Source organism: Amblyomma americanum, chromosome 8 (genome assembly GCF_052857255.1).
Source record: "Amblyomma americanum isolate KBUSLIRL-KWMA chromosome 8, ASM5285725v1, whole genome shotgun sequence".
Taxonomy (NCBI): Eukaryota; Metazoa; Arthropoda; class Arachnida; order Ixodida; family Ixodidae; genus Amblyomma; species Amblyomma americanum.
The window spans coordinates 28,329,972-28,351,069 of NC_135504.1; the positions used below are offsets into that span (position 1 = coordinate 28,329,972).

Below are 21,098 nucleotides of genomic sequence, written 5' to 3' on the forward strand. Positions count from 1 at the left end.
AGACGAGCACAAAACGTGCCCATAAGTGGCGCGATTTTGCAGCAGAAAGCCATAGATTTTGCTTGTATCCTGGGCCACGACGACTTCAAAGCGAGTAACAGCTGGCTACAAGGATTTAAAAGCCGGCACGGTGTCGTCGGAAAAGTGGTATCTGGCGAGTCTGCCTCCGCAGACAGCGATGCTGCTGCCTCGTGGGTGGCCAAGAAGCTTCCCGGCATTTTCAGCCACTATGAAGCTGCCGACATTTATAATGCTGATGAGACGGCCCTGTTTTTTTAAATGTTACCGAGCCGCACGTTCTCACTGAAAGGAGAAGACTGCCGCGGTGGAAAGCAAATTAAACTCCGCGTGACGGTTTTGCTTTGCGCCAACACTGATGCCAGCGACAAGCGAATCCTGTTTGTTATTTTCCGCAATGCCCGATCCGGATGTTTTAAAGGAACAGGGCGGATGCCAGTAAAATATGTGGCAAACTCCAAAGCTTGGATGTCGCGGGCAATTTTTTACGACTGGCTGAAGGAGCTCAACCAAGATGTCAAGCGACAAGTTCGCAGCATTTGTTTGCTGCTTGACAACTGCTCCGCGCACCATGTGGAAGGCCTACAGCTTTCTAAGGTCGAGCTGCAGCATTTGCCACCTAACTGCACTTCTCTGGTACAGCCCTTAGACAAATGGGTTATTAACAGCTTTAAATGCTGTTACCGGCGTCGATTGATACAGAAGATGCTCCTGGACATCCGCCTTGAATGGCCAACAAAAGTGGATATCTACCAAGCAATCGAAATGCTTGCTGCGTCGTGGCAAGAGGTCGGATCACAAGTGATCACCAATTGCTTCGCCAAGGCTCAGGTAAATAAGGCCATTCAAGCTACAGTCACTGAAGACGAACCTTCAAGCCCACCCGAGGTCGCAGAAGCGTGGGATGAACTACGCATGAACGGTGGGGTGCCCGACGGTGTCGAGCTGTGCAACTTTTTGTTCGTGGACAACGGCGCCGTGGCTACGGAAGAGATGACTGATGCGGCACTTGTCGAAACCGTTAAAGATAGCCTTGAAGGTGACGGTTCGTCAGAGCCTGATACGTTTTGTGCTGTTCCCACCGCGAGGGAACTGATGGACGCGGTGGACGTTCTGCGCCATTTCGTCGGCTCGCAGGACGATGAAGCAGCCATGGATGCCTTAGTTTCCTTGGAGCGCCGAGTAGTGGCTTCGATCGGGCAAAAACAGCAAGCGAAAATTACGCAGTTTTTCTCTATTAAATAAATTCTTTGAATGGCGAGTTCACTTGAATTGATATCTGTCGAATTTTTATTTCGTTTTGGCATAATCCTTACCAGTCTTAACCCAAAACTGCATGTAACGAAAACCTGGATATAACGAAAAATTGCGAACTTTTTTCAATTTCGTTATATCCAGGTTTGACTGTACTAACAAATCGAGTGCGAGAGCGCTGCACCACCTGACCTGGTTCAGAAAATGCAGCGAAATCGAGGACACCCCATGGAAGTGTGTCACTGAAGATGGAGCACCGGTGGCTGCAAAGGCTTAGCATATGTGGCGAGCATCATTAAAGAGGAGAAGCAGGCCAAAGGGACTTCAGACTGTAATGTTGTCACGTTCTGCACATGCAATGCAATTACGTGGCCTCTAATTTTTTCTTGCAGGTGAGCTGGTACTTTGACGAAGAGCCAGTTGGTTCGTCATCCAGAGTGCGCCTGGCACCTGATGGTACCCTGCGCATTGACCAAGCACGCAACACCGATATTGGCACCTACACCTGTGTTGTCACATCGCCAGGGGGAAATGACACCCGCTCAGCTAAGCTCGAAGTTATTGGTGAGTGCACAGGACTGTGGTGGCTTTTCAGTGTCTTTGCGTTCTTTTAATTTGTGCTGGCTGATTGCACTGGATCATTTAATTCAAGGACCTGCTGTGCCACAAGTGGGTGGCTGAGTTTGACTGATAGTAAAGCTTTGCCCTGCCTTAAATAGATGAGTGAACCTGCATTAGGATGTGTAGTTTTTCGTCAGACTCTTCAGTGCTTCACACACTGTCGCGCAGAGAGTGGTAATGCAAGGCACGGTGCCATCACGCTGGCAAAAGTGATCTTATGCAGTGTACATGCACCTGACCGCCATCATGCTTGGTGGTGGCGGGCACACACGCACTGCCGAACTTGGCGCTACGAACTACATTGTGCCAGCCTGTGATCGCTCAGATGGACTGTGCATGCTGTCTACTTATCGAGATATATTTAGTGCTGATACACTAAGAGTCGCAGCACCACTGTAGAGTGAAAGTGATCGCAATGAGAGGAATTTCTTCTGCATGTCATTAACAAGTGGAATTCAGTGGAAGCTGTCTGGTCTTCCGAGTCATGGTGGCAGAATTGCAGCTCAGACCATTTATAACGTAACCGCTTGTAATGCAGGGCCGGATTATATGCGGCTTTTTGTGACAACCGCTTTGCTTCCCATAGAGTTCAATGTATTGGCATACCACTTAATATGTGGCTGCGCGTAACCGGAGACTGCATATAGTGCGGTTTCTGGAAAGCCTAGCCGCCCGCGAGTGCTGGCGGGCGCGACGAGTGTGCTTCCCAGATTGCACAAGAAGGGGGCAACAGGCAGGGCGGGGGAGCGTTGTCAGCGTAGTTCAAGGCATGGCTGAAGGCAATAGTGGATGGAAAAAAATATAGAAGTCGCAAAGCAGGCGTTTTTCCTCTCGCTCTCCGATGCGCCTTCGTTGGGCACACTGATTGGACAGAACTTGAAAGCACGTGATGGCACGGCCCGACTGCTGCATGCTGGAGGGGCGGCGGCGAACGCATGGCATGACGCTGCAAGCACTGCTTGTACCACGCGCGCTTGCGGCAGCATCTTGTCACGCCTGAGCCCATGAGCGAGATATGTGTCGTCGCGCGTAGTGAAAAGTTGACAACGTAGGCAAGTCAGCTGACAACGTGAGCAAGTCTACCAGCCTCGGCTGTCTTCAGTTCCAATGGCGTCTGCTCCTCCGAAAACTAGGAAACGGCAAGCTCTCGAAACCAGCGGGTGTGTTATGAGGGACGTCGAGAGTGGTTTGAAAAAGGCTACGGTGGCAAAAAGTACGGTGTCGCCGACGCTACTGTGTCTGCCATTTGAAAGAACAGTGACAAGTTGCAACAGCAGTTGCAGGAAGACTGCATCGTTTGCAAGGAAGCGGATTCGTGTGTCGAAGTACGAAGATGTCGCTGCTTTGAACGGTTTCGCGAGGTCCGGGCCCAGAACATTCCTGTGAGTGGCTTGATATTGCAAGCCAGGGCCAGCTGCCTTGCAAACACTTTGGGGCATGATGGTTGCAATCCACTGAATGGTTGGATTCAGTGTTTCAAGGACCGGCATGAGATAAGCCCATCGTCGTCGTCGCCAACCCCGACGACGCTGTTTGTGAAGTAGCCGCCACAGATGAAGACATCATGGCAGTGGTGCGCGGTCGCGATGAGCCTCTATGCGAGGATGAGCCCGACGAAGTGAGTGAAAGTGCAACAGAAGTTTTGTGCAAAGACTCGCTCGCGCTTGACATTGCAACAGACTGCGCCTCTACTGTGCTCAGAGAAACCTCAGCAAGCAAGCTCTCTAGTACTTCACTGTTTTTGAAGATGAAGTCATTATAGCAACGCAGTTCAATCGCAGCGCCAGACTAAAATAACATCGTTCTTTCCCTACGACGTGTCGACAAAAAAGATAAAATAAACATCTATGTTGCCAGTGATTGCAGTGTTGTGCGTTTGATGCGTTGTCAGGTGCACTGTGAAAGGTAGGCTGGCCATGCTGAAAACGTGAATGCAAGGAAAAGTTTAGTTTTGGTTACAGTGCAGTGACGCTTATAATACGGATTTTCCCGACTCCCGCGGTATGCGTTATAAGCGGTCTATGCGGTATTACACTGTTGTAATATTTTACTCAAAATAACTGAATACAAGAACTAGATTAACAAACTTTTTTATTTACAAACACTCACATGTATGTTTTGCACAGATTGATACAGATTGCTCTGCGTTGCTTGATGTGCACTTTGGGTATGCTCCTATATAATTTCTTTCCAGCTTGCATACATGCGTGCAGTGAACATGCACATGCTTTTTCCTTTGAATGCCATGAAAGTTTCCAGGGTAGCTCAGGGTGTTCCGTTGTAACCTGATACCAAGCCTTGGTGCTGAACACGTGGTCCACTGAACACTTTGTTTCCCTCGTTTTTGATCTGAAGCACTTCCGCTATCCTCATTCGTAATAAGAGGGAATCGAAGACAGCGTAATAAGAGAGCACTTGCTTAAACATTAGGAGGCCTTGGCATATTCGAGCTGATGCGGAAAGATGCACAATGTTTGACTGCATCGCTTTATCCTTTTATTAGACGACTATTCTTGCAATTCCTGCATATGACTCCACTGCAACTGCCTTCAAGGAAACATGAAGACATTGCCGTGAAAACTCGGGAGTGGAGAGCAGTCAAGATCTTCTTTGCAGAGGCTGAGTGTCTGGAAGACTCATGAATAATGAAAGCTTTCCATTATCTGACTGTGAATCTGACCTGCCTTACGGGGCTGCTCAGGTGTGAGAAACGGGTGCCACGGAAGGACCTCAGCACTGCTGCTTGTGGGCTTTGACTGCGAAGTGACGAGAAAGGCAAAGCAGATGTCGTCACTAGCTTGCCTTCTTGCCTTAGGCATGCACTCCTGTTGGTGGGCCCCCGTGGACAACAGTGCTGCGTGTGCCCGCTGAGCAAAGGAATAAAAAATAAAGCAGCCGAACTGAACGCCTGCATGCTTTGACAGCCAGTGTTTCATATCTGGTGTGATGAACAGTTGCGGCTGACTAAGCAGCTGTGCGAGGCCTGGCTGAGCCCGTATAGAGAGTGGCACAAGAGAGCCAAACGCGGCAACTGTTAAAAACTCCCTTCCGCCACCTGCTGCGATTTGGCATTACAATGAGGCGTCATCATGTCACATCGCGCGCATAGCATTTTATTGCAGGGGTGTATGACCTTAAAGAGCACAGCACTGCTAATCTCAGTTGATGATTGGAGGGGACTCTGTTCAGCTGCACAGTGAGAAGTGTCTCGGCTCTGTAGCTTTGGCAGATTGCCAAGAAAGTTTGTCGCTGAGTGTCGTCATGCCAGTGCGGAGTCTGCTGTTTAGAATTCATCTGGGTACTGTCTGGTGGCGTCTTGCAGAACTGCCCCACCCTCCGGGTCACGTGAAGGCGTCGGTGACGGACACCATGCCCAAGACGGTGAACGTGAGCTGGTCGCCCGCTTTTGACGGCCACAGCCCCATCACCCACTATGTGCTGCAGATGCGGGCCCTCCCCACTGGTAAGCGCAGTTTTAGCTATTCTTGGATGGGTCATTCACTGATGGGTGAAATTACTGCACATAGATAATCGTGTAAAGGCCGCACTCCCAGTGGTTTGAATAGTCACAGTTTAGCATAAAAAAATCTAAACTTGTTACCAGTTTGCCATCATTCGATAACCTCACATTATAATTAGCATATAGTTGATTTCTGCAAAGCCTTCAACAGTGAAGCGCGCGGAAAAGAAGTCCAGGTGAAGGCCACCTCACATTGACAGCCATAAGCTGTGCACGTGAGCACCGCTCTGAATAGTCGGCATCATTATTATTGGTTGAGTGTCAGATCTTCAGAGATCTCATTAACTTCAAATCATGTGCTGTTGCCAGTAAACCAGACTATATGGTTTACTCTGGCCACGGCTAATTTGTGTTGATCTTTGGGTGTTTGTCCTATCATCCGTTGTGGGGACTACACTATTCGTCAAAAAAATGGGTGTTGCAGCATAAAAGCACGACGGGCGCTTAATCGGCTGTGCTGTGGTCGGAAAAATTTGACAAAAAAAATGCCAGTCCCGTGTAAGGACCGCAACCAGTCTATACGAAAAAAAAAAAAAAAGTGCGGCTCTTACATGAGTATGTACAGTATTGCGTTGGTGGAGGGTGATTAACAGATGCGAGCACAGGTCGCCAATATGCCATGTCAAGTCCACGAGGTAACAGGAGGGCTTACTGAGCTCTCTCAGCAGGGTGCCACCAGCTTTGCTGCTGCTCGCCACATGCATGCTTTTGCTTTTGCTACAGATGGTGGTGTGTTGACCCATCAGTGCTGCCAACTGGGGCAAAGGTGAAGGGGCAAAGGAGCAGAGATCAGTGTAGAGTGGAGCGACCGCTCAGTCTAGTTCCAGCGTTGAGGGAGCTGTGAAAACACTTGGCTCTGCTGTCCGTCTCGCGCTGTGATCAGGCCACGGGCAGGCGCATTCTCTGCAGGCTTGTCAAGATTACTGAGGCCACTGTGACTGGGGATGGAGACGCTGCACCCCGCACTGCATTTGCTTGGTCAAGAATGCATTGCCCTTGCTCTCGGGTGCTTCTGCTTCGTGGTAATTGTGCAAGAGCTACGCTTAACAGCTTTTTTTGGCAATGAAGGAAAAGACATGGCGGTCAAGTGTCTGCAAATGCGTCACTCCGCCAAGTAACTAATGTGATTTCTGTGGCTTCAAGTTGATTTCATTTTCCGTTCTGTTTTCACAGCCGGGAATGCATACTTGTTGCAGCTGATTCCTTCGAACAAGAGCTGTTTCCAACAATGCTGTATCAAGCTCTGCTGCCATTGCACATGCGATGAGCTAAAAAGCAAAGCTGTGACTGTGGCAGTGTTAAACTGGCAGTAGGTCTGCACTAAAAGCTCCTATTCTTGCGACCATATAGCAAGGTGCATTGGATAAAAAGATGACCCACCATGGAGTGAAAATGACTGAAGCGTGGGGTGCTTTGCTACCATGCTGTGAACAAATGATATGTCACCACTGCGTATCAAAATCTCACCACCATCCATTAGCATTATGGGTTGGCATCGAGATGGCCAAATCACGACATGGTAGCGACAGGCGAATGTCAGCAGTTAAACTTGAAGCACAGTTTGCACAGGAAACTGACAAGGGGACTTGCCCCTCTGTAATACGAATTTCAGGGACAGCTGCTACTGAATGCGTACACTGCAGAGACTCGAGCAGTTTTATTCTAGCTCATTACGTTAGCGCATCGAATGATGGCTGGGACGAGGACCGTTACCTTCGCTTCGCTCTGCCAAAGAGTGTGATGTATATCCACCGCTGATTGTTCCCCCACATCGTGCTCACTTCAGTGACCTCTGGCCACCTTTTTCTTGGCATAGAAACCGCATCAGGTCTCGTGCTCCACTTTGGCAGACATGCTGCATTTTTTTCACATTCCTGGGCCCTGGGAATAGCTCGCAAGCCTGCTTCTTGTGTGGCTTTCCTCGCAAACTATGGCTTACTCATTTTTCCAGGGCAAGTGTGGTGGTGGGAACTGAGCTGCCATATAAGACCACCATCCCGGCACTTGCCAGCGCTCACATAGCAAATCTTCATAGCGGAAGTCGCAGAGTGCTCGTATCAGTAAGCAGGAACCCGTGCAGTGGTTTTAAGTAGCTGCTCCTTGTACCCGGTCTTGTTTTTATATGAACTGAATTGCCTGTCATTTTTATGCATCTTGGGAAGGCCTATTAATCGCGCATCATAGGATCTTGTTGCGGTTAAATGAAGGTGCAGGGTAGAGGAGGCACAGAAGTGCCAGACAAGAGGACCAGCACTGGTCTTTCTCTGCCATTCCATGGTCTGCCTCACTGATGTCCTAACTGGCCTGGTTTTTTGACCTCGTCACTTTGCATCCCGTTCCTTACCATAGCAGCTGGTGGCAGTTTCAGCGCCATCCTTTTTCTGTTGCCTTTCGGCCTGGCTCTTTACTGTCTGGTCTAATGAATGGAAAGTTCTCTTTCCAAATTCGTATCTCGAGGCTCGAGTCGCGGGTCATCGTTGTAACATTAATCACAGAAAAGTTCATCCGATCTTTTACTTTTTGTTTACCTAACTTTGTACTTTTAGTAGCCGTTACCATTAACCATTGCCTCTTATATCAAAAATTGTGTGAGCGGTGATTAATTGATTGCTACCTTCTTTTCTTTTTCCTTCCTTCCGTACCCTTTTCCATTCCCTTTTTTTATTCCCTTTTTCATTCCCTTTTCCAAATTTCAACTTCTACAGAAGACATGTTTTGGCGTGAGTACAGTGCTGACGACTTTTGTCGCCTGCTAATCTTGATGTGGGTTGTACTGCTTATGCTGCTGTTTCTTTCTTTTTTATTCCTTTTTGCCCCATCTTCCTTATCTGTTGTGTGGCTTAGTTGCAGAAATAAATTGCAAACCTCGCAGTCCTGTGTGCTTCATTCGTGTTTTTTTTTTTTGCTTCTTCTCTTGGACTGATGCGTTTATGCCTTTGCACCATTTCGTTTTTTTCTTTTCTTCCCCAGCCGTCTGCTAGCGTCACTGTTGTTTTTCTTTCCTTTGCACTGTGCATCATGGTTTAAGCTGATAGTGCAGTGTGTGCAAGCATGCTGCCTTGAGCACATATGCTTGCCTCCAACACGCAGTCATGGTAGAACGATTCTGCATTTTTTTTCTTGCTTCTCAGCATCCCACCCTGTGATGCAGAATCAGACCTGTGTGCTGCCTGGATGTTTTGTGCTTGCTTGTAGCTTTTTTGCTGTGGGTTTTTGTCCCTCGTGTCTGGCAAGCGCTGCACTTCATGCTTCATAACTGCCAACCCTCCCGAATTGCTCGGGAGACTCCCTGAATTTTGACTGGACGTCCCGATTGTACTAACATGGCCCCGTTTCGCTCGAAAATTGTCCCCAGCTTAGTTCAGAGTTAATTTCTCTTCATAACTGCCAACTTTCCGAATTGCTCGGGAGACTCCCTGAATTTTGACTGGACGTCCCGATTGTACTAACATGACCCCGTTTCGCTCGAAAATTGTCCCCAACTTAGTTCAGAGTTAATTTCTCTTCATAACTGCCAACCTTCCAAATTGCTCGGGAGACTCCCTGAATTTTGACTGGACGTCCCGATTGTACTAACATGACCCCGTTTCGCTCGAAAATTGTCCCCAACTTAGTTCAGAGTTAATTTCTCTTCATAACTGCCAACCTTCCGAATTGCTCGGGAGACTCCCTGAATTTTGACTGGATGTCCCGATTGTACTAACATGACCCCGTTTCGCTCGAAAATTGTCCCAACTTAGTTCAGATTTAATTTCTCTTCATAACTGCCAACATTCCGAATCGCTCGGGAGACTCCCTGAATTTTGACTGGACGTCCCAATTGTACTAACATGACCCCGTTTCGCTCGAAAATTCTCCCCAACTTATTTCAGAGTTAATTTCTCATAACTGCCAACATTCTAAATTGCTCGGGAGACTCCCTGAACTTTGACTGGACGTCCCGGTTGTACTAACATGACCCCGTTTCGCTCGAAAATTGTCCCCAACTTAGTTCAGAGTTAATTTCTCTTCATAACTGCCAACATTGCGAATTGCTCGGGAGACTCCCTGAATTTTGACTGGGCGTCCCGATTGTACTAACATGACCCCGTTTCACTCGAAAATTGTCCCCAACTTAGTTCAGAGTTAATTTCTCTTCATAACTGCCAACATTCCGAATTGCTCGGGAGACTCCCTGAATTTTGACTGGATGTCCCGATTGTACTAACATGACCCCGTTTCGCTCGAAAATTGTCCCCAACTTAGTTCAGAGTTAATTTCTCTTCATAACTGCCAACATTCCGAATTGCTCGGGAGACTCCCTGAATTTTGACTGGACGTCCCGATTGTACTAATATGACCCCGTTTCACTCGAAAATTGTCCCCAACTTAGTTCAGAGTTAATTTCTCTTCATAACTGCCAACATTCCGAATTGCTCGGGAGACTCCCTGAATTTTGACTGGATGTCCCGATTGTACTAACATGACCCCGTTTCGCTCGAAAATTGTCCCCAACTTAGTTCAGAGTTAATTTCTCTTCATAACTGCCAACATTCCGAATTGCTTGGGAGACTCCCTGAATTTTGACTGGACGTCTCGATTGTACTAACATGACCCCGTTTCGCTCGAAAATTGTCCCCGACTTAGTTCAGAGTTAATTTCTCTTAAAAAAAACTCGCTGGATGATATATAGGCGTGCCATAATTTCTAGTACTTGCTGGTTATTGGCTGACCGCAGCTACCGAGCTACTATAGTCGCCGGCAAAGTTTTTGAGCTTCAATAATTTGGACCTTTTCCCGTTTCTTTTAAGTGAACAATGCCTATCTGGCACTGACATTGTAGTGTGGGAGACCCCATATTGAATTTCTTCTTGGTTTAGTGCACTTCTGTGAACTTTTATGGCGCATTTCGGGGCTATTCATTGTTTTCCTCGTGATCGTTGAGATGTGTTGCGAGAAAGTGAAAGGAAAGCAGAGGGTTCGACTCCGAGGGCATGATGGCCGCCTGAAACTATCTGGGTTACCTTGCATTAAATAAAAGGAACGATGCAGTGTGTGGCCTGCGATACAACCTGCGCTGCTAAAGATTAGCACGATTGAAACTGCCCAGGCGACAAGCATGCATTCTGCAAGCTGGACGCCCATTTTTGAGCCCAGTAAATTTTGGGACTAACGAAATGCGTGGTTTTCTCACACAAGTTAGAACGAGGGGCGGGCGGCTATCGTTGTTGCATGCATTGTTCATGAAGTTATGAAACAACGCTCGGAAACGGTCGGCTGGTCCGCTGGGAATTGTCGTGGAAACCTGCAAATCTTGGGAACAAATTATCTCGACCTGTCGTGATATGTGTTTCTAGAGAAAAAAAAGAAAATGGCCACCAAAGACCGTTAGGGCATAACTTCACACTCTAAAACTTCTGTTTTTGAAGGGCTATCACGTTTAAGAATGCCTTCAGAAAACGTGCTGCGGAAAATTTATGAAGTTGGCAAAGTCTTGAATTGCAAAGCCACTATTAAAACAAGTACCAATCCTGCACACACCTCCACTCCCCCCCCCTGCTACTTTTATCTCCCGAATTTTGACATTGGCAAGTTGGCAGGCATGTGGCTGTGTTGTGCTTCGCTGCATGATACAGTTAGGCGCAGAGCATGGGCAGCTTGAAAGGTGGCCGGCACTTGTCTGGTGGACGACGTGTTGATTCGCTGTGTGTGGTCATGGACATGTGCCTTGGGAGAGCTGCAGCCGCACTGCTTATGCGAGCTTTTCAGGTGTTGGTAGACTTACCCTGTTCGCAATTTGTTGTTTGCAGTGACAGTTGACTCCCTGGCACCGTGGACGACAGCACGGTCCAACATTTCTGCGGATGCTACTTCCATCCTGGTCTCGCAGCTAAAACCCTCCGTAAGCTGAAAACGCGTTGAAAACTTTCCCTCGTGCGGACAGCTTTTCCGGCATTGTGAATTGGTACACCGCAGAATCGCACCTGAAATGCATAGAAAGGCAAAACATTTTGAATTGTGCAAGTGCACTGTGGCTTGCACCTTTTTGTAAAAAGTGCACTTGTTGGAAAACCTCTGAAGATGTCTGCTGTTTCTGCTTCTCACTTGTTTTCCTACATGTGAGGACAACAGCAGCCTTAAGTACTTCGTTTAATTTTTTTTAATACTTTGCCTGCCATTTTAATTTCTAATACTTCATTGCTGATGCTACAGTGGTTGCTTACACTCCTGGGGCACTCACAAATTGACTGTTCATTGAAGCATTGTATCAGAGTATATAAAGATGGTAGCCATTCTCTTGTTTCATTAGGGTTGCATCATCTGACCAGCTCAGGTGGTGTGTGTGGCATTTGACTGTGAAATTTAGATGATACAAGAAATAACTGAATTGAATAGAGGAAGAAGATTAAAATTGAGCAGAGTACATCGTTGGGCAAATTGAACCATTGTTGCTGTGAAGGTAGAGGGCACGAACTAAAGAAAATTGTCACAGTGACTTAAATTAATGAGGGTCTTTTTACTTTTTTTTTTTTGACGCCACGTTCATAGCCGCTCATCAACTAGTATGTGTTGCAAGACTTGCTGCATGGAGTTGCACTTTATTTTCTGATCTGGAGATGCACAGTAGTGACTTGCAATGGACATCACTGCTATATTGGTTTTATGGAAGGCCCAGTATGGAAGGCCCACATGTACACTTTTGCTTCATGCTGGCAGTTGGCTCATAGAAAAAGAGCAAATTAATTGAGTGCGGCTACTGCTCCCAGTGCCGCGGGATCGAATTGCAGCTGCGGTAGCTGCATTTCAGTGGAGGTGAAAGGCAAGAATGCCAGTGTGTTGTGCTAATGTTAAAGAACCCCAAGGTGGTCGAAATGAATCTGGAGCCCTCCACTGCAGCGTCCATCGCAACCCATGTGTTGCTTCAAGACTTGAAAAAATATACCTGTACCAGTACCAGGTTAAGAGATTTCGAATACCAAGCATTTGGATTGAGTCCAATAGAGAATACTTTATTATTCCACTAAATATTCGAAATTATCGAATATTCGTACAAGCTTACTTGTGATTGCTTATTCAATTAACAGACAGCCATTGCAGCCATGAAGCAGACCTTATTTGATAATGGCTTGTTACGGTAAAGGATCTTTGAGATGATGTTTCTGCTGTGTGTGTCTCTGCTTCACCAGCGTGTAATTTACCCTGGCCTGGGCTTGCAGGTGAGTTACCAGTTTCGAGTGAGTGCAGTGAATGGTGTGGGCGAGGGAAGCCCCGGGGGGCCTACGGAACCAGTCTCGGTGCCCCCTGAGCCCCCGGGTGGACCACCCCAGGGTGTGGTCGGGGCTCCGCGATCGGCGACCTCCATCATGCTCCAGTGGCAGCCTCCGCTCGAAGGCGAGCGCAACGGTCGCCTTCTTGGCTACGTGGTGCGCTACCGGCTGGCAGGCTACTCGTCCAGTGCCTGGTCTACGCACAATGTGACCACAACTCGTGCCCTCCTGGAGGACCTGATTGTCTGGCAGAACTATGCAATCGAGGTGGCAGCGTACAACGAGAAGGGGCTGGGCGTCTTCTCTCCAAGCATCCCGGTGCGCACACTGGAGGGAGGTAAGTCTTGAATGCTTCGTTCTTCTCTCTGCCCTGGCTGTGCACGAATTTAAAAATTTTGTCTGGAACCTTTGGCATAGTTTACTTTGTAGTGATTTATTGACTGTGTGTGTGTAGTAGTAGCACTGCTGTAATTGCAAAATGTTTGTATGAAAAAAAAGTAGCAGTGTAATCGATGCTAGGTTTAGACTAGTGCAATGCAGGAATGCATGTGTCTTGACCTGTGTTTCACTGCCATAAAGAAAGAAAGGTTTTTGAAAAAATATGCTTTTATTCATTATGTTTTGTGCTTTCGCCCAGGATGGCAATTAGTGGCATCTGATAGCTGTAGTACGACATGTAATTCATGTTGGACACATGGATGTGTCATGCAAAGATGTAGTCAATGCAGATGGTGCTTCTTGTAGTCGCTTGGAGAGAGTTGTTAACAATCATGACGCTGAGAAACTTGTGCATAACTCTGGTAACAACTGTGATTGCTTAGTGTCGGTGTTAAATTCCCTGCAAATGACAATGGGAACATACAATTTTCCTCCAATGTACGTGGCGACATTAGTGTAGCGCATAAAAGTCTTCGCCTTGAAATCTTTTTTGGTGTTTCTGGGTGGTGCTGGGCGAAATATCTATATACACAGGCTATCCCCATGTCTCATCTTCTGACATCAAACTTGATGGCTCACGTCTCCCGATGTGAAGTTTGTCCTTTCGGTTTGTCCTTTGTCCACCTGAGAGGCGAGTCTAAATGGTCGCTTCTTCTCGAGCACCAGGTAACAGACTTTCACGTCGCCAGCGTGCACATGCTAATTCGTCCCAACAGAGCAGGCGTGTGCCCATATCCCCGGTGCCCATTTCCCCGCACACCTCCAGTGCGCTCGCGCTGGAAGCTCATCCTGATTTCCACTGCCTGGTGTCACAACAATTTTCTTTGAGATGCCGCATCTATGCAACATTTTATTATAGGTGAAAATTGGTCTGTTGGTCTATCTGAGAATCTTCTGTAAAGCTGTGTTGATAAAGTAGGGGCTCATGAAATGTTCGCACAGTAATGATGGCAGCAACAGCCATACTTCGCTAATGTGTGAAGGCGCCCTTGCCTTCCAGTAAAGACGAGGCGGCGCAGCTAAGCCATTTTTTGAGACACTTTTATTCGTAAACCTCCACCCAATGTTTCATGTACCACACCGTCGTTCCTCACGTTATCAATTTTTTTCCATGTTTCATGCCTAAAAGGTGTCATCCCTCTCATTGCAGTTATGGTGGTGTAATATTCAGGTAAGTACGGTAAACGCTTCGGCACTCAGCAGACGAGGTAAAAAAATGAAACTGCCTGCTTTAAGGAGCATTGAGATCACCTGGTCCACCTTTCCTGTGAGTGCATGCACTGACTGCTCTAGAGTAGGCTTTTCATTTCTGCAGGACCTGATGTGAAACAGCTTGGGGCATTGAGATAGACATGTCGGCTGGTTTGCAGTACAGTGAGTGTAAGGATAAGACAGATGACAGCATTGAGGGCATTTTCATTTCTGTGGCTTAAAAATAAATATGGAGCAGGTTCATAGACACTCGGTGGTAGCTACAGTCCTTTTTTAATTTCTGTTTCCTGTTGCAGTCCCTCAGGCCGCACCGACTGCGGTGCGAGCAGATGCGGTGAACTCGACAGCTGTTCGTGTCAAGTGGCTTCCCCCCGACCCACAACGTGTGAATGGCATCAACCAGGGCTACCGCGTTGAGGCGTGGTCCCGGGGCCAGGTGGTGGGCCTGCCGGGCTCGTCGCCCGAGGCCACCTTGCTGGTGGCACCAAATGCCGGTGCACCCACCACGGAACACGGAACGGTCGTCACAGGGCTGCGCAAGTACCACACCTACAACATTACGGTGCTCTGCTTTACCAGCCCGGGCAATGGACCACGCAGCAACCCAGTGTTGGTGACCACCAAGCAAGATGGTGAGACAGCCACTTTCACTTGCGCGGAAATGGTGTGCAGCGAAGGAGTGAGACGAAACAAAAGATTTGTTGTCCATAAGTCTCTTGACAAGCATACCGAATGCTCCCATTTTCGCAAACTTTTCAGTTCCCTGGTGCTACATTTTATTATGCATTCTTTCCTTCATAATCTTTGGAGTTTAACGACGGTCATGCGGATAAGAAATCTCATTTGTGTTATGCAGTTGATCCCGTATATATCGAATTATTGTCTATATCGAAATAAGAGCACTATTGCTCACATTTATTGAAGTCCTGTTCACCTGACTAGTTGATGTACCGAATGGAGCGCCGTGCTCCTGCAAGTGGCGCTTATATAGAGACGGTCACATGATCGCTGTTTGCCTATGGAGACTGGATTTGCAGGCAGTGCTAGTGCTCTAAAACTACGTGACAAGGTGAATGGAGATTGTGTGTGAGAGTACCCTTCGGTCTCTCCTTACTCTCTGAGCAACACCACTGTCATGTGAAAAAGGTAGAATTTGTTGCACATGTTGTCGTGTGGTGAGGTGAACCTAACTGACTTAAGCTTCGTGGTGACCTGGTGGTTTTTTTTTATTCTCTTTACTCTTGTTGAATTTTTTCCATGTTTATTCCGAAATACCTAGTTGACATTCTAAATCAGTTGCAAGTCTACATCTGTCTTGTCTGTCTCTTTTTGTCCCTGTCTGACTGCGCTAGTCGAGATGCTTCTGACTCGAAACCGAAGCCAGTCTTCAAGCATCTGGAGTTTCTATAAAAGCCATCAGCCTCTTAAAACTGTCACGATTGTAGCCTGCTGCGGTGTGTATGAGCACCATATGTCCAGGGTGTCTCCTGTGTGCAAGCTGATGTGCTCTCGACCTCCTCCCTACAGTTCCTGGACCGGTGAAGTCACTCAAGTTCGATGAAATTTTGGATGTGTCAGTACGTGTGCTATGGACACCTCCCGAGGACACCAACGGAATACTGCTTGGTGAGTTCCATGCGCGATGGCGTCCAGCTTTCTGCCAGAGTGTCTGCAGTGAAATTAGTTGCTCAGGGTAATGCTCGTGGTGTCCATTTCTTGCACAGTCTCTTGTTGCCTTCAGTGGGGATGTGGGAGAACTAAAGTGCATTCTGCTGCCGTTACTCACAGGTGTTTACTACCTCAAAATGTAATGCCGATGCTCTTTTGGGAGCTCATTGGTGGGTTCTTCAGCTTGTTATGTTGCGTAATGTGATGTTTAGTAATTTTGTGTTTTGTGGGAGAATTTTGCCTGTGTCTACGCAGCTCAGGGTGCATTCTCCCAATTTAGGTTATGCTTGAAGCCTTGCTGAATAACCCTATTAGGGACATGCGTTCATACAGATTCCACTTGATGAGTATGCCTGTGCTCTTTTAAAAGAGGAAGGACAAAATGCTCAGAATTATTTTCGTGAAAGTGGAATTCTCCAAGGGCTTGTTTGTGCGCTCTTGGAATAGCGCTGGTCTGCTTGGCCTTTTTGCCCCTTGGCAATCCAGAGTCCAGAATTGCATCCCTGCACGAAGCACCACCGCTGGGGCCTTTCTTCCTCTCTTGGTGGTATCTTCAAAAGTAACTTCAGGAATGGATGCTTGTGTGGATTAGTCTTGCAACGTGGTGCTGCGCCTAATGTAGGTGCTTTGTCGTATCGGGCCAGCATGAGGGGATGCGTGCGTGCCTCCCCCTTCCTCTGGCAGATGTGCTGCACTGCAAAAGCGTAGTATGCACCTATCCATGGAGTGCAAGCCTAAGTGCAACTCCTCTAAACGGAGTCCATTCACCGAAACACATGAAAACATTGCAGCATAACTCCTGGGAGGTGTACCCCTATGCTGATGTCATCAGTTAAAGAAAGTGGCAGTGCTCTTTGAAGCAAAGAGCATGCCCTTATGACAAAACACTTTGAGGTCCAGACGTTCTGATTGCGATACCTACAATAGCTGCCACTTCGCCTCTTATCTAATTTGAGCCAGTTAAGAGAGTGAGCAGTAGCATATTGTCAGCTTCAAAGTGGGTTATCAGTAGGGGCGTGCAAATATTAAAATTTTCGAATACAGATGAATACAAATAATGGGACATGTCTCATTTGTCTGATTAAATTGGTGTGTGTGAAATGCATGAGCTACGGATAAATAAAAGCTGCGATAGTGTGTGACCCACTTCTGTCTTTGATGTCCCTGAGCTTAGATAGTTTCATAAATAAACGAAATTTATACTACCTGGAGCGTAAATTGCTGGGCTAGTTGGTTCATAATGTTGTCAGGGTGGAACCAGCGGAACACAGACGCAGGACAAGAAAAGGAGGTACACACACCACACCGCTGGTGTGGTGCGGTGTGGTGTGTGTACCTCCTTTTCTTGTCCTGCGTCTGTGTTCCGCTGGTTCCACCCTGACAACATTATACTACCTGACGCGTGTCAACTACAGTCGAACCTCGTTATAAAGAAACGGTTTGTTACGAAATAATGGATATAACGAAGGAATGATGATTCCCTTTGGAAGCCCAGTCAACACGGGCTATAACGAAGCTACGGCTATAGTGAAGTGATAGCCGGGTCCTTCTAACTTCGTTATAATGAGGTTCAACTGTAACAATAGTGGAGGCGGGGCAGGGCTTCCAATGCTTTCTTGTAATAAGTATGGCTGCATTGACAGTGGCAACCTGACGACCCCCCGCTTCCCCCCCACCCAGGCTACACTCTCAGGTACTGGATCAAGGATGACCCAGGGTCAGCAGTGCTACGCAACCTGACGGCTGACGAGACAGAGGCCATGGTGCGAGGCCTGCGCCCAGTCACCTGGTACACCTTCGAGCTGTTTGCCTGGACAGTCATGGGGGCAGGACCCAGTGTGGAGGCATCCATCAAGTCTGGCATTCCACCAGGTGAGGACTCCTCTTGAAGCACGGAAACGTGGTCCTACCAGACATGGTTCCTTCATGGAGCAGAGTGCGATGGCAAGAACATTGCGCATCGGAGGTTGCACTGCAATTTTCACGGAGCACCAACTGATATTGAGTACTGACCGTACAACCCACTGGAAAGAACTTGTTTCGTGCCAGTAGTTGCATTTGAAATCCAGTGCAGTGAATTCCCAGGGTGCATGTGGTGATTAGCTACGGGCCTAGGACATGGCCTCTCGAGAAGTGCATCCGACGATAGTGCAACCAAAAGGATGCATTGAACACAAGCTGCAAAAAGCACGCTTTCCGAGGCAAGCCGTGCAAGTTTCCCGAACTGGAAGAACAGCTGATCTGTTAAGTAATGGAAGTGCGGAACAACGGCTACGCTTTGACAGCGGGCATGCTGCGCGAGTTCTTGTGCGATGAGCATGCACCTGAGCACAGCACCAGCTTGGAGTCTGAATACTTCACGAGTGAAAATTGAATGTAGAATAAACTCCGCTCATTCCCTGATTAGTGTGTTTTTGCTTAAAAAAAAAAAAGATTTCGCACATTGCGTGTATGGGCCGCACTCCGAAAATTGGTCATGAAATCTGGGAAAAAAGTGCGGCCCTTACACGCATTTATACGGTAGTTTTGTAGTTGCTCGTGGGATGGCACGCGGGGCTTGCAAAACTCGAGGCTACAAACGCGTAACAATATAATCACAAGAACAGCAGCCAATAGTTATCAAAAGCAATAAAAGGCTTTCCATCCTGTCTTGCACATTCGCAGTGCGGCCCGATGAACTAGTGGCAAACCGAATTGCGAGCGTGTCCTGTTTCGGATTCTTGTGCGAAGCAGGCCTTGGAGATTATTGGTAGTTTTCTCCCGCACTAACTACCACTCGTCAAAGAAAGTGACTGCCAGTGCAAATGAGCTAGGTAAATGGTGCGCAATTGTAATTTGCTTTAGCAGAACCGATTTGTATACGAATTAATGTCTTTTTTTGATGCCTGGAGACCCATGTGCCCTGCCAGGAGTGGGAGCGGGTGCGTGCTATCCGCTGCTCGTCTAAAGCTACCTTAGACTTCGCAAATAGGTCATCTTTGCATGTTGGTCGACACCCCAATTTGGGATGGTCGTTTTTCTGAAGAAAGGTTGACTTAGTACATGCCACGGTACTTAAAGTAATCCGGTATGCTGGCAACATGACCCTCTAATCTTAAGGCACACCACTCAAAGAAACAACGCAGGCTGGCGTTGCGTGCAGTAAACTTGTCGCAGGCCCACGGAGCACGAATGGTCGCATTTGGCACAAGCACAGGTGCTCGTTTTGGTGGTCTGAAAATGATACCATAGACTGGCTTTCGAGCTGTGATTACTGTGGCTAGGGTGCTTTGCATATCAAGTGTCAGCATCGCTCTCGGCGCTGCCTCGTGGCTCCAAGGGGACATAGTTTCACCGTTTGCGTCAAAATTGGGATGTAACATTGCCGGATGTTCCCCCTGGCATTGAAGCTTGAAATGTTGCTGTTCTGTTTGTTTCACGAACCGTCTTGTTGTGTGTTGCCAGCAGTGCCTTGCCCATCTGCTAATCAAACACTGAGTTCACTTCTCCAGTATCTGGCCACCTTACAGTGCTTCATGGCAGCTAGCATGCAGTAAACTCCTTTGTTATGTGATCATAAAGTAAAACTATGATAGTAGACTTCTTTTTTGACTGACAACAGTTGTCATCCAAAGAATTGTAAACAAGGTACTAGTAGTCTGAAAAATAGAATTTATTGCTGTTACTACTAAACAATTCCTGGCTTTCCTTATTTAATGTCTGGTAGGCCTTACAGGCATATCAAGTTTTGTAACGAAGACGAAACTTGTTTGCAATATGTGCTTTTTTTTTTCCATAGCTGTGTTTTGTAGAAAAGTGTTTTTCTTTATTTTGAACTATCTCTACTGGTATTCAAAATTATTAAAAAATACTTGATTAAATTTGCAACCAGATTTAAATATTCGTATTCATTTCGCACCCAGAAATTTGATATTGTCACACCTCTAATAAATTAGCTTTCTTCTGGTCATGTTTCGCAGAAGATTTCAATTGTAATTTAACTTGGCAGTATTCAAAAAACATTCCATTCGATTCACACTCAATTCCTAATATTCAAATACATTTCGCTCCCCAAACTTTGATATTCAGTATTCACATTGATCTAGTTGTCATTGGATGTTCTCTACTTTCTCTTCAAAGTGGATGACTTGACTGACCTTGAGTTAATATCAACACCCCCCCCCCGACTTTCAGTACTGCCCAGTGCGCCCAGGCGCCTTGCTGTGTCCAACATTGGGCCATTCTCGGTGATGCTCCAGTTCACCCCAGGCTTTGATGGCAACACCTCCATCACGCAGTGGACTGTAGAGGCGCAGACGCGGCGCTCAGAGCACTGGATACCCGTCTATGAGGTTCGTGCTACAATTTTTGTGTGTGCTAACGACACTTTTGAAGCACAAATCTTGGCTTGCCCTCCAGTACTTTCACCTCTAGAGTGAGTGCAATGGAGATGATGAAGCGGCACAAGAAACTAGATGTGACACATAGTAGATGCTCCAACTCTGTGGTTGAGCAAAAAAATGCTAGTGATTGGGAAAAGGTTGGAAGCTAAGACTAACCGTGCTCGAGATGTGTGAAGGGGGCAGATGAACTGGGCTCTGGCCATGTTAGCGTTCAGTCCTTTAGGGAAAATAAATGCTGAAAAGACAAACATGTAATTCTCCTTGGACATTCAGCTGTCGTTTTAATGCGACAGCATCAGAGGTCTCATGCACAAAAAATCCGTTGTCCGTCCGTCCGTGTCATGAAAAAGCAGATCGCCCACCTTCCATGGCGGCCTGGGTGTGCAGCAACCTTCCCATCCATGGCAGGTGGCACTGAAATAATTCAGATAAATTCAGTGCAGTTGCCACCTGCCCACAGTGGCACTGAGCATTAGCTCATTGCTTGGGAGAGAGACAGCCTCTCGAAGAAGAACTACCTGTGCTGAAATAAACCATACGGGAGCCCGGTAAGAGCAGCCTGGGCCTCACAAGCCCCACTTACCGGGGCAGTGGCACATCCCTTAACCGCTTCTATGTTTGACTCTGTTGATTTAAAGAGTGCAGCTGCGCTATTTGCATGTCAGAGCCAGGAGTGGATGACTCTGCACAACTTTTTTTTCTGTGTGCGCTTCCTGGCCACTGCGTTTCCTGGCTGGT

The 21,098-nt window shown here is 47.3% G+C and overlaps 1 protein-coding gene across 1 annotated transcript in view; it reads left to right on the top strand.

Annotated features, from left to right (window-relative positions):
- The window catches only part of sdk (sidekick cell adhesion molecule), a 70,342-nt gene that overhangs the window by 24,483 nt on the left and 24,761 nt on the right, over positions 1-21,098 (top strand). Inside the window, exons 11-18 of the mRNA XM_077634288.1 lie at positions 1,665-1,836; positions 5,216-5,356; positions 11,203-11,294; positions 12,610-12,997; positions 14,607-14,942; positions 15,838-15,936; positions 17,659-17,850; positions 20,152-20,309. Of these exons, the coding sequence (XP_077490414.1) occupies positions 1,665-1,836; positions 5,216-5,356; positions 11,203-11,294; positions 12,610-12,997; positions 14,607-14,942; positions 15,838-15,936; positions 17,659-17,850; positions 20,152-20,309 (1,578 nt within the window). The remainder of the gene's footprint in view (positions 1-1,664; positions 1,837-5,215; positions 5,357-11,202; positions 11,295-12,609; positions 12,998-14,606; positions 14,943-15,837; positions 15,937-17,658; positions 17,851-20,151; positions 20,310-21,098) is intronic.